Consider the following 13,477-nt stretch of genomic DNA (forward strand, 5'->3'; position numbering starts at 1 on the left):
CAAGATACTTAATACTTAAGATACTTAAACATACTTAAGACATAAGATAAATAATATCTTAAATTAATTTTCTTACTCCAATGGCAAACTTTTTTTCTTGATGTCAGCATAAATCGGATAACATTTTGTGCGGTTTATGCTCATTCTCATAATTAACATTATATTCACCGCAAATATTGAAATCTGTTCTCTTTTGATGGCCAGCATTGTCATGCCATGCATGTTTTTGTCTTTTTTGTCCTGTTGTCAGATTCAAAGCAGAATGGCGATGCCAACATTACTCTTTCAGAAGAGGAGGGCTGCAGTCGGACCCAACCGCTCTCTCCGAGCGAGAGGTGGACCCTCCGATGTTCACGCAACAGAGACAAGACCATGAAAGAGGCAACTTGCTTCCTGCTGAATTCTGGAGACTTTTCTTGCGGAGCTGAACCTGCCATCCACACAGGTAAAGGGGAACTGGTGGCTATGGAGTTAGTCCTATCCTTTAGGAGAAATGGTACTGATAAATATGAGCCTCAACCCATTTTCAGTGTCCAAACTGAAAAGAATAAAAAGTCTTTACATTTTGGCATCTTTTAAAGTGGACTAATAATAATATTAGTCTATGTTATTACTACTATTATTATTATTATCCCTAAGACAGTAATATAGAACTCTTTTAATACAACGGCACTGTAAAATAAATGTTATTGTAAAATTCATATTTTATTTATTTTAATTTACACTTGTAAAATCCCAAATGCACATTAAACAAGCAGAGATAGAGTTCGCTGCTTTTACTGTGAGCTGAGAGGCTCTGAGACGCCGGAATCACTGGCTCATTAGCTATTCACATGCCATGCTTCATTCTGAAACACGCATATTGCTATTTCGATTTTGGTTCAATTGACAGGTGCTTTGCCAAATCAATGGCATAAAACACAACATTAGAGATATTTTATGTTATTATGGTGTAAAAATCTTTTGGTTTTGTTTGGAACTGTGGCGAGACAAATGTGACGGCACAGGTAATTAATGGGAAACACTATACTGTGTGTATATATATTTTGTATAGCAATTTTGTATTTAAAGGTCCCATGGCATGAAATTTTAATTTTATGTGGTTTTTCAACATTAATATGAGTTCCCCTAGCCTGAATATTGTCCCCAAGTGGATAGAAATGTTGATCGGTGTAAACCCGAGTTCTGGCTGTCTTTCTCTGCCTTTGAGAAAATGACAGGCCAGACTAGCCAATCCTGAAGTCTCCTGGTTTGACGTCCAAGCAGGAGCGGTTACCTCCCTTTCCTCCGGCCAGAGAATCTGGCACGCCCATGCAAGCGCTCGAGAGATCATGGGTTGTGAACGAGTGAACGCTGGCAGTTTCTCAGTGTTTGGATGTACAAATGAAAACCTAAGTCTTTTTTCAGTTCCTTCTGATCTGTGATCAGTGATTTCTTATGTGTAGCTAATTATTTATTATTCGTGCACACACTGCGGCTTCTCTCTCCCGACAGAACGGTGTTTTCTATCTTGTGAGTCAGTGTTTTTGTACGTCCTCGTTGCGTCTATCTGTTCTAAAATGTGCATACAGTCGTTTCTGCTCAACATTAGCAGAGTTACATCCTTAGAGATAAACCTCACACACGCCGAAGCTCGGGCTGCACTGGCCTGGCCTTCAACATCCCCGACCCCCAGTACTGCATCTGGCCCACAGCGGAGGCACCACACGCGGAGCGAGATTAAGCAGAAGGGGGGTAAGCGTGAGCATATCCGGGCTAGGCAGCTATCCCCACAATAAACTGGATTACATTCGATTACTGCGCTGTTGTGTCTTTGTTTGCGCTGTGTACTCAATGCGAGTGAACGCTGGCAGTCACGGTTTTCATATGATAGGAAAATATCTAAAAAATAATGCTATTATCAACACTTACTCGTAACTCGTTCATCTCGACAGCTGTAATGGTACTTTGCATGTGTTACAAAGATGGTAATAATGATGAAGACGGACTCGGTGTGACTGGGACTCGTGTTTATTCAGAAACTCTCAGATACAAACACAATAAACTCGCGCTGACTGACAGCGCTCTCATAACTCAGTAGTTACTATAAATAACTTTGTTAGCAATCGCTGAGCTCAGTCTCTGGTACATTAGTGATGTCCGGTTCGCGAACGATCTTTCTTTTGAACCGGTTCTTTTTAGTGAACCGAATCAGTTCACCAAATCGGACTGAATCGTTCTAAACGGTTCGCGTCTCCAGTCAGCGCTGATCCATAATTTACTAAAGTTACTAACTTTCTGACATGAGTGACAGCCCCTCCGACTAGAAATAGACTAATAACCTGAAGTATATGCTGTAACTACAACCGTTCACTGAACTGAGACTGACAGAACTGATGTGAAGTGAACTCCGGTCCATCCATCTCTCTGGCAGCAGCTCGTGCCTGCTCGTGCCTCGTAGACCTCGTTAAACCACGCCCCCTCCGCTCATTTCGAATGCAAAGATGTCAGCCAATCACAACAGTGGGCGTTTTTACTGAAGTCTCACAGCAGACACGCCTCTTGAAGCAAGGCATTCAGCCACAGGGCAAACAGCAGTATAGAAAAAATGCCTTTTATTTCTAAATTATGACATTTTATGATGTAAAATCATACTAACAATATAAGTACACCTCAGGAAACATTATAAAATAATAGAAAAATGCCAAGCCATGGGACCTTTAAAAGACGTCTAATAGCCGTCCAAACACAGCCCTGACGTCTAGGCTAAAACAAGGCAAAATTTGGGCTGTCAGTGAAAATGTAATAGATGTCTGAGCATAGCCCAAAAATAGACTAGTCATCAAGTAGCATCATCGCACAGGCTAGACAAAGAAATGAAACCAAACACCTTGTAATCACTGTTGACTTTGCTTACATGATGGAATAGCATACATCTTGCAAGTTTTTTTTGGCCAAATGCAAGATTATTTTGGCTATAAGTAGGTTATTCATAGCCAGACTATATCGGGTCTATGACGACTATTGCTTGCTGGGTAGTCTCTGTACTGTAAAGACGCTTGTGGGTGTTCCTAGTGCTGTCACTCTAATGTTATTGATAGACGGCGCGTCTGGCTATATCTTGAGGAAATGCAGTCATAAGTGATATATAAATTTAGACTTATAAGAATGAACTGTAACTGTACAGCCGCACATGTGTGCTCCATGGTTGTTGCTTCCAAAAGTCACTCCTCATTTCCATAAAGTTGAACAGATCTCAACTTTGTTGCGTCATTTTGGCCCCATCCGGTCCCCAACGGTCACTGTCGCTTGTGATGCTGGAAATCACTTATATATACAATATTGCCAAAAGTTTTGGGACGCCTGCCTTTACATGCACATTAACTTTTGGAGTTGACCCACCCTCTCAAGATAAACTCAAGATAAAGATAAACTCTTCTGGGAAGGCTTTCCACAAGGTTTAGGAGTGTGTTTATGGGAATTTTTGACCATTCTTCTAGAAGCGCATTTGTGAGGTCAGGCACTCATGTTGGACAAGAAGGCCTGGCTCGCAGTCTCTGCTCTAATTCATCCCAAAGGTGTTCTATCGGGTTGAGGTCAAGACTCCATGTCTTTATGGGCCTTGCTTTGTGCACTGGTGCTCAGTCATGTTGGAACAGGAAGGGGCCGTCCCCAAACTTTTCCCACAAAGTTGGGAGCATGAAAGTGTCCAAAATGTCTTGGTATGCTGAAGCATTAAGAGTTCCTTTCACTGGAACAAAGGGGCCAAGCCCAACCCCTGAAAAACAACCCCACACTATAATCCCCTCTCCACCAAACTTTACACTTGGCACAATGCAATAAGGCATGTACCGTTCTCCTGGCAACTGCCAAACCCAGACTCGTCCATCAGATTGCCAGACGGAGAAGCGTGAATCCAGATAACATGTCTCCACTGCTCTAGAGTTAAGTGGCGGCGTGCTTTACACCGCTGCATCCGATGCTTTGCATTGCACTTGTGATGTAAGGTTTGGCTGCAGCTGCTCGGCCGTGGAAACCCATTCTATGAAGCTCTCTACGCACTGTTCTTGAGCTAATCTGAAGGCCACACAAAGTTTGGAGGTCTGTAGCTATTAACTCTGCAGAAAGTTGTCGACTTCTGTGCACTGTGCGCCTCAGCATGCCCTGACCCCGCTCTGTGATTTTACATGGCCAACCACTTTGTGGCTTAGTTGCTGTTGTTCCCAATTGCTTCCACTTTGTTATAATACCACTAACAGTTGACCGTGGAATATTTAGTATTGAGGAAATTTCACGAATTGACTTATTGCACAGGTGGCAACCTTTCACGGTACCACACTTGAATTCACTGAGATCCTGAGAGTGACCCATTCTTTTACAAATGTTTGTAGAAGCAGTCTGCATGCCTAGGTGCTTGATTTTATGCACCTGTGGCCATGGAAGTGACGGGAACACCTGAATTCAATGATTTGGAGGGGTGTCCCAATACTTTTGGCAATATGGTATATATATATTGCAAAATGATCAGGGTGATTAGGTCTTGTCTTTTATCTGGATTTATCTTACAAAAAATGACCAGCTGATTGTACATTATCCTGCTTATTATCCGAGTTCTTACCAAATGAATAAATAAATAGATTTGACATATTAACTTGAGTCAAAATTATCCTGCAGAGTACAATGAAGGACATGAAATTAGCAGTTCAGTTGTGCAGTTTGGAAGGTCATTATAAAAAAATTATTTGACCGCGAATTGCAATGACTAATCGGAATAAAGTTTTCTAGAGCTCCATAAAATAAGTGCAACTATTCTGTAACTGACATTTCAAAACTGAGAGAAATAGGATGATAACATTACACAAAACAAGGAGAGCATCATGATAGACAAACCATTTGACAAACCCGACATCCTTCATTACTGACTGCTGTCAAGTCAGACTTCGTGTCAGCCTGACTGACTTGCGCCTCAGCCCCCAAATTCCCCAAAGCTCTGACAGGTTGCCGGCAGTCTATTTCTGGAGATAATCGCTTGATCACGAGCTGCTTGAGCAAACATCTCACCTTTTACATCCTAGAAGCCCCTGTCTGCTGATGTAAAACAGGAGCTTTTTAGCATCTGTTGCTGAAGCAAGACAAATAATAAGTGGGAAAAATAATCTGAAATCCATAACAGAACATAACACAGAGAAAACTTTGGATTGCAGCCTTTCTTGCTACTGGGAACTGCTACAGTTTTCATCTAGTTTTTCTATGATGCCCCCATTACTGCATTTTGAGCCTGATTGTACATTTGGGTTCACTAATGAGTAAATGAATGAATATTTCCATAAATTAATAAATGCATAATTAGATAAAGTCATGCGATCTCATCTATGACTAGCTGATGTAGCATGAACATTAATTTTAATTTCAAGAGGCAATAAAAGGAAATATGAATATTAATTACACCAGTTAGCATGCATGTTTGTTTTGATTTCTTTCCCTTCCATTCTTGGAATATTCAAACAGAGGTTGTCTAAGCCCTTCAGACATTCTGTGATGGTTGATTTCTTGTTTGCGTGAAAAGCATGCAATTTTCCTTGCTGATGTGGAGAGAGATGCACTCTGGGAATCAATGAGGGGCAGAGCGACAGCAGCTGTGGTCCTGTCAGAAACGAACAGTGATTACAGGCAACAATTCCCTCACTAGACATAGCAAAGATGCTCCATCCTTGGAAATGTCATTGGTGATGTTAAAAATAAATATGTATGAATGATCCGTAGGCCAGAGACTCATGGCATTTCTTTTGTTTGTTTGTTTGTTTGTTTGTTTATTTGTTCTGGGAAACATATGAAAACTGAAAACAAGTCTTCTCAAATTTTGCTAAATACATTTATCTTGTTTTAAGTATATTTAGATATTTTTTTCTGAAACACACACACACACGCACGCACGCACGCACACACACACACACACACACACACACACACACACACACACAAAAACATGTTTATTTGCAGGAAAGACAGAGTCCCCCTGGCTAATGTCCTCCCTCATACAGCAGTCTTTTTCAGGCTGACTTCTTTCTTGATTTGTGTGTAATTATGTGGAAAGCCTGTCATCCACCAGTGAAAGGCATCATCTACAGCAGTCCTGATGTGAGTTATGGATCTGCTTCTGGTCCCGAAAGGCAGCTCAACTTAATTGCTGCTAATAGGTTTCCATTAGCAACATGGACAAACCCCACGGCTTCCCCAGAGTCTCTCATCTTTCTCTATTTGAACATATTATACAGTGGGGCAAAAAAGTATTTAGTCAGCCACCTATTGTGCAGGTTCTCCCACTAAAAAAGATGAGAGAAGCCTGTAATTTTCATCATAGGGACACTTCAACTATAAGAGACAGAATGAGAAAAAAAATCCAGAAAATCACATTGTCTGATTTTTAAAGAATTTATTTGCAAATTATGGTGGAAAATAAGTATTTGGTCAATAACAAAAGTTCATCTCAATACTTTGTTATATACCCTTTGTTGGCAATGACAGAGGTCAAATGTTTTCAGTAAGTCTCCACAAGGTTTTTACACACTGTTGCTGGAAGTTTGGCCCATTCCTCCATGCAGATCTCCTCTAGAGCAGTGATGTTTTGGGGCTGTCGCTGGGCAACACAGATTTTCAACTCCCTTCAAAGATTTTCTATGGGGTTGAGATCTGGAGACTGGCTAGGCCACTCCAGGACCTTGAAATGCTTCTTACGAAGCCACTCCTTCGTTGCCCGGGCGGTGTGTTTGGGATCATTGTCATGCTGAAAGACCCAGCCACATTTCATCTTAAATGCACTTGCTGATGGAAGGAGGTTTTTACTCAAAATCTCACAATACATGGCCCCATTCATTCTTTCCTTTACACAGATCAGTCGTCCTGGTCCCTTTGCAGAAACAGCCCCAAAGCATGATGTTTCCACCCCCATGCTTCACAGTAGGTATGGTGTTCTTTGGATGCAACTCAGCATTCTTTCTCGTCCAAACACGACAAGTTGAGTTTTTACCAAAACGTTCTATTTTGGTTTCATCTGACCATATGACATTCTCCCAATCCTCTTCTGGATCATCCAAATGCTCTCTAGGAAACTTCAGATGGGCCCGGACATGTACTGGCTTAAGCAGGGGGACACGTCTGGCACTGCAGGATTTGAGTCCCTGGCGGCGTAGTGTGTTACTGATGGTAGCCTTTGTTACTTTGGTCCCAGCTCTCTGCAGGTCATTCAGTAGGTCCTCCCGTGAGGTTCTGGGATTTTTGCTCACCGTTCTTGTGTTCATTTTGACCCCACGATCGAGGGAGATTATCTGTGGTCTTCCATTTTCTAATAATTGCTTCCACAGTTGATTTCTTCACACCAAGCTGCTTACCTATTGCAGATTCAGTCTTTCTAACCTGGTGCAGGTCTACAATTTTGTTTCTGGTGTCCTTTGACAGCTCTTTGGTCTTGGCCATAGTGGAGTTTGGAGTCTGACTGTTTGAGGTTGTGGACAGGTGTCTTTTATACTGATAACGAGTTTAAACAGGTGCCATTAATACAGGTAACGAGTGAAGGACAGAGGAGCCTCTTAAAGAAGAAGTTACAGGTCTGTGAGAGCCAGAAATTTGCTTTTTTGTATGTGACCAAATGCTTATTTTCAACCATAATTTGCAAATAAATTCTTTAAATATCAGACAATGTGATTATCTGGATTTTTTTTAAAATTGTCACTTTTTGAGGGTGAGCAAAACATGCAGTTCTTTAAATACAAATGAGCTGGTGTTCCTGGCCCCCTTTCAAGAAAAGGGCGGAGCTTCAGTAGCTCGAGTTAGCAGCTCCGATTACCTCACACAGACACGCACTGAAAATGTCCGAAACTGTTCAGCCTTTCATGTTCAAACTGGAGTCAGATAATGATGGAGAGACTCAAGAGAAAAGTGACAACATTGTTTATTTCATTAAACTTAAGTTTTTTTACATAAGGTTAATTCAATGCCATTTAGTTGAATCAGGTTAACATTCTTAATTTTGTCCAAAACGATCAAGTTCAATTTTTCTAACATTAATATGAAACAAAAACCAAAACAAGTAATCCATATTAATTGATTATTTTTATTTAGTGAAATACAATTTTTTACAACATTTACAAATGTTATCTAACAAGACAACCTTTTACAAAATCTTATTGGCTAGCCAGAAGGTGGTTTTGTCATCCATGGCATGCTCAAAGTAGTTGTTTTTTATTATTAAAACAACTTGAATTGTTATAAGCAGGTCCTCACCCCAAGCACATGCTCTACACTTCACCACCATGGTAACCTCCAAAAATACTAACATACCAGAATCTCTTTTAAATTAAAAGGACATTAAACATTAACAAGACTTCAATTTTTTTGTATCTTGATGAAAAAAAACACCCATACAATAACATTTTATTTCAACATTTACCCTCCGTATCCAGTCCTGTGCAAAGCATGATGGGAAGGGGAAATCCTGTCCCTGTTTTCTATAATTTAGGTTTAAAACAACTAAAATCATGTATGTAACTCAAATGGATTAAGTTAAGTGGTCAAAAAGAATTGTGTTGGATTAACTTAATTTACTTAAGTAAATTGAACAATCATCAAATGTTATTTTCAGCCTACTTAAAGGGGCACTTCAGCGCTGGGAAGATTAATGTGTATTTAAACTGTCATTTATGTAGAAATGTGAAATTGGGAAATTTGGTGCCTTCTAGAATGAGAAAAGACAGAAAATGTATTTTTGTCTCATGTGGATGAAAGACAACAACTCCCAGAATGCACTTGCTTCGCTGCCCGAGGCCACTCCCTACACCGCCCCCAACGTCGTTTTGATCTTCATAATAATACAATAATTTCGTTCAGTTAGAGAATGAACACTACAATTAAAAACTGAACGTGTATTTTCAATAAAGTGTGAGTGAGCCGTGCGAAAGTCAAAGGACAAACGCAGCAGGAGTCAGATTTTTATTCAGCACGAGAGCGAAGTAAGATCTGAGCAGAGCTGAGATAAGCGCGACAGTCATTCTCAGCGCGTGTCCAGTCTGGCGCGTTTTCTGATCGCATATGGAAAGCTAAACTTTCCTAGGAATTCATTGAAAAGTTGAAACACTCACTTTGCTCTGCACCGCTCCGGTTATGAATGCCCGAGGCCAAGCCGAGCGCATTTACATTCTAAGAGTGAGATCTCTCCCCTGTGGGCGGTTTGAAAACATGCGGAACAGCTCCCTCTACTGGCTGTAGTTTTAGCCTCTGGCCAAAAAATCCTCAGATGACGCAAAAAAAAAAATCGGAGGATTTTTTCCAGAAATAAAATGCATATTTCTCTCGTCTCAGGGGGATATGAGGGGGGAAAGTACCATAATTCAAATATAGTACGGGGTTTTCTACTGATACAAAGCTTAATGCTAAATCACTGAAGTGACCCTTTAACTGAAACATTCTAAATGACTTTTAATGACTTTCTAACTTTCTAAATGAAACTATTGAGTTGGGCAGTTTAACACAATGCAATTTTGTTTGAATGAGAAACCTAATGCAATGGTGTTAAACTGTATACATTTTTTTTTTCTTTGAGTGTAATCAACCACCCCTTTAAGCTAAACAATGGGGGCATCTCCACTTCAACACCCTAGGCGTCTCCTCTTCGACACCTACTAATTTATACTCTCCTAGGCATCTCTACTTCGACATCTGCTTCGAGTTGGACGACGTCTCGCCCATTATGAACACTATCACTCGGGAATAAAATCTTTAACCTGCTTAGCAGCAGTAGCCAGACCCCAGACAATGCCTTTGAATATGCTGTAATCACGGCCAGGAGAATCTCAGACCAATTTCAGAGAGAATCCCCACGACAAAGAGAGTACAACTGTTTATAACAGTGCATGACAAAGGCTACATGATTCATTATTGATCTAATATGATTGGTTCTTCATATGTATAATTCTCTTTTACTACAGTAGGTACATTTGGATACCATGATACTTCAGCTTGTTGCTAGGGTCATGAGGTGTAATATTATATATATAATATATAGTTGTGGACATTTAGTTTTCTAAAGCATATAAATATTAATCCTGCAAGAAAAAGAAATGTTAGTTATGATTAATTAAAAAAAATCCTTCACAACCCTTTATAGGGGCATTTTTGTTTCCATATAATGCACACATTTATGTCCAACTATGTCATATACAGATCTATTAATACATTCTGAAATTTAATTCCTTTAATTCACTAAGGCCACATACACACTGTAAAGTTTCTGGAGTGACAACTACATGAATTATTGTTCCTCTATTTTGACCAAAGTATTATTACAAGTCAAATCAAGTACCTTTATTTATAGAGCTTTTTACAACACAGATTGCTTCAAAGCGGCTTTACAGTGATAATAGGAAATTCATTTTGCTTTAGAAAAAAACTAATTTACAGCGTCAAACGACTTATATTCTGCAATTTTAACTAAACCACTGTCTACAGAGGCATTGTGTTTTTTATTTGTTTGTAAGGCTACTTCATAAAGCGAAGTTTATTCCATTATTAAAGTGGGCAGTTTTATTTTTAATATAAAACATTTGGGCTTATTTAGATTTATTATGGTTTTGTTCTTGTTCGCTGTGTTTTCTTGCTAGATCTGGCAACACAACGCTTGTATCCTATGATTTCTTGCACTGCGCATATAAGAGAGGCAGATCTCTGATGTGCGTTTAAATACTAAAAGGTGAATTTAGCTGCAGTATGTTTCCCTTGTGTTAACTTTTTTGCTGGTTAATTTCTGACCCTGCCGTGTGTATAAGTATGGAACGTTTGGTTCAACTGTTTCTTCTCTCTCTGTCTTTGTTTCAGAGAGCTGTAAAGAACCTCTCACATCCACAGCAAACTACACTCAAGCAGAAGTCACCACCCTGACTTGAGAGGGTTTGTCCTGATAGGACTCTTCTGAGATGCTCACCGATCATTCATCTTCTCATCAGTCATGCATCATTTGTCTCAGTCAAGGGTAAAATGTGGATATCAAATCACCATGTACTTCTGTCCGTTTTCAAGCTGCCAGGCATGTATTAGCATGATAGAGCATAACTACTTTTGGCCAAAATCTATCTTTAATGTACTTTTATATTTAGGGCACATAAAAAATTTACCCGAAGTAACTCTTTAAAATATTAACGATGATCAATGTTGCTTAAGACCCTATTAAATTAAAAAAAGGTAGTTTTAAAAGCTAGTTTAATGCTGAAAGTTTACAAAATGACGAGACTTTTTAATAGGACAAGCCCTTCAACATGTCCTGCCCTGACTTCCTGTTTCATTAAGGAAATACAATTGATTTTTCTCTCACTGAGTCAGCAATGTTTCTGTTTTTTTTTATACAAGATTCTTGTATAAGAAAAAAAAAAAAACAGTCAAGATTATCTATCTAAACGTGGAAAATCACACCGAAACTTATGAGACCATTAGAAATGTGTACTGTTCCTGTTCTAGATACACTACCGTTCAAAAGTTTGAAAAGAAGTGTCTTTTGCTCACCAAGGCATCATTTATTTGATCAAAAATACAGTAAGAACAGTAATATTGTTGAATATTATCACAATTTAATTTATATTTTAATGCATTTTAAAATGAAATGTATTCCTGTGATGGAAAAGCTGAATTTTCAGCATCATCCAGTCTTCAGTGTCACATGATCCTTCAGAAATCATTCTAATATGCTGATTTTCTGCTCAAGAATCATTTATTATTGTTATATCAATGTTATTATCAGTGCTATGGAAACTGATTCTTTTTTCAGGATTCTTTGATGAACAGAAAGTTCCAAAGAACAGCATTTTTATGAAATAGAACTCATTTGTAACTGTAAAAGTCTTAACTGTCACTTTTGAACCCTTTGATAAATATTTGCTGAATAAAAATATTAAAACGAGCAAACAAACTTTTGAACTGGAGTGTACATCAGGATCTCTAAAACATTTCTCCCCTCAGGACACAAATTCTCAGCTTGTCTTTATTTGGACAAAAGCAGAAACCAGCTTGTGTCTGTACAGTATCGTTCCAGAAATCACAGGCCAACTAACACAGCTGTAAGAATGACCCATTAATCACTGTACAAATAACAAGGATCTCAGACAAGGATCTTCAAGAGCAGTTTTCCAAACTCATTTGATTACAAAGAAAATAAATAGGAAAGCAGATGTATTAAAGAGCACAGGGGCAGCTGCATGTTTTTCCAACCATTGTTTCCTGTAATACAAATGACATTTGAAATCATCAATATACAAAACATCGCTGGTTGGGATGGGACCAAAAACGTTATGTTCTGCGATGTTAGTTCACTGTAACCTTTTGCGAGTACACGCTATAACCTGTCCAAGTTGTGCCTACTGTCTTGTAATACTACTAATAATATTAATTATAATAACAATAATACTAAAAAACATTGGTATACTTTGTTGTTAAGGAAGGCTCATGTTGTTGAGATGTCAATCATGTTCGCACAGACAAAAAAAAACTTTTTTGTGTGAGATTTTTGTGCCGATTTGTTGTCTGCCATAGTTGCCTTATGTTTCATAACAACAGTTCAAGTGCAACACATGTTATTTAGACCCAAAAGTGCATCATGTAAATATCAGTACTGCTGTATGTAGCAGACTATCACTATCTAGCAAGAAGGCGCATTCACTGTCTAGTTATACAGTCCAACAGTATCTGCCTTTAGCCAGTAACCGTGAGTTTGTTTGTTTGTTTCAGGGATGACGTAACATGCTAAAAAGAAGCTCGTACAATATACTAATAGATGATATGGTACAGCACTGTAACTTTTGGATAAACATGTACAATGTTATATGTCTAACGAAAAAGCTGTTCATATCTTGTATTATGTAGGCATGTGTGTCTATGCATCTCTGCAGAAATACAAATGAAATCTAAATATTAAACTGAGTGTATGAACTGTACGTTTTGGAAAAGACGTTCTTGTGTATTTGATTTGAGAATGAGAGCCTAAGCCTCGGTGCGTCTGTCTGATTGCAGACCTGAGCTTGAGCTGGCTCCACTTGTACAATTTTAAACAGAGCGCAATACACATCCATCTCCATGGCGACAGTGAGAGATAAGCCCCATTAATTATTGTTTAGCTCCTTCGGTCTCTATATGCATCTCTCTCTCTTTCCCCCTTCCTCTGTTACTCTCTTCTTCAATATTCTCAATGTCTCTTCCCATGTCATACTACTTTAAAAAGTGGTCATAAGGGTACATTTTTTAAAAATTTAATTTATTTATCATCTGAAAGCTGAATATATAATATTTCCATTGGTGTATGGTTTGTTAGGATTGGACAATATTTCGCCGAGATACAACTATTTGAAAATCTGGAATCTGAGGGTGCAAAACAATCGAAATATTGAGAAAATCGCCTTTAAAGTTGTCTAAATGAACACTTACATTTACATTTATTTATTTAGCTGACGCTTTTATCCAAAGC

General features: G+C 38.8%; 1 protein-coding gene across 1 annotated transcript in view; it reads left to right on the forward strand.

The window, feature by feature from the left end:
- kcnc4 (potassium voltage-gated channel, Shaw-related subfamily, member 4) overlaps positions 1-12,958 on the forward strand; it is a 33,919-nt gene extending 20,961 nt beyond the window's left edge. Inside the window, exons 3-4 of the mRNA XM_079827371.1 lie at positions 251-445; positions 10,846-12,958. Of these exons, the coding sequence (XP_079683497.1) occupies positions 251-445; positions 10,846-10,913 (263 nt within the window). The 3' untranslated portion in view covers positions 10,914-12,958. The remainder of the gene's footprint in view (positions 1-250; positions 446-10,845) is intronic.
- The last annotated feature ends 519 nt before the right edge of the window (positions 12,959-13,477 follow it).

This window comes from Gobio gobio, assembly GCF_949357685.1.
Source record: "Gobio gobio genome assembly, chromosome: 10".
NCBI classification, from domain to species: Eukaryota; Metazoa; Chordata; class Actinopteri; order Cypriniformes; family Gobionidae; genus Gobio; species Gobio gobio.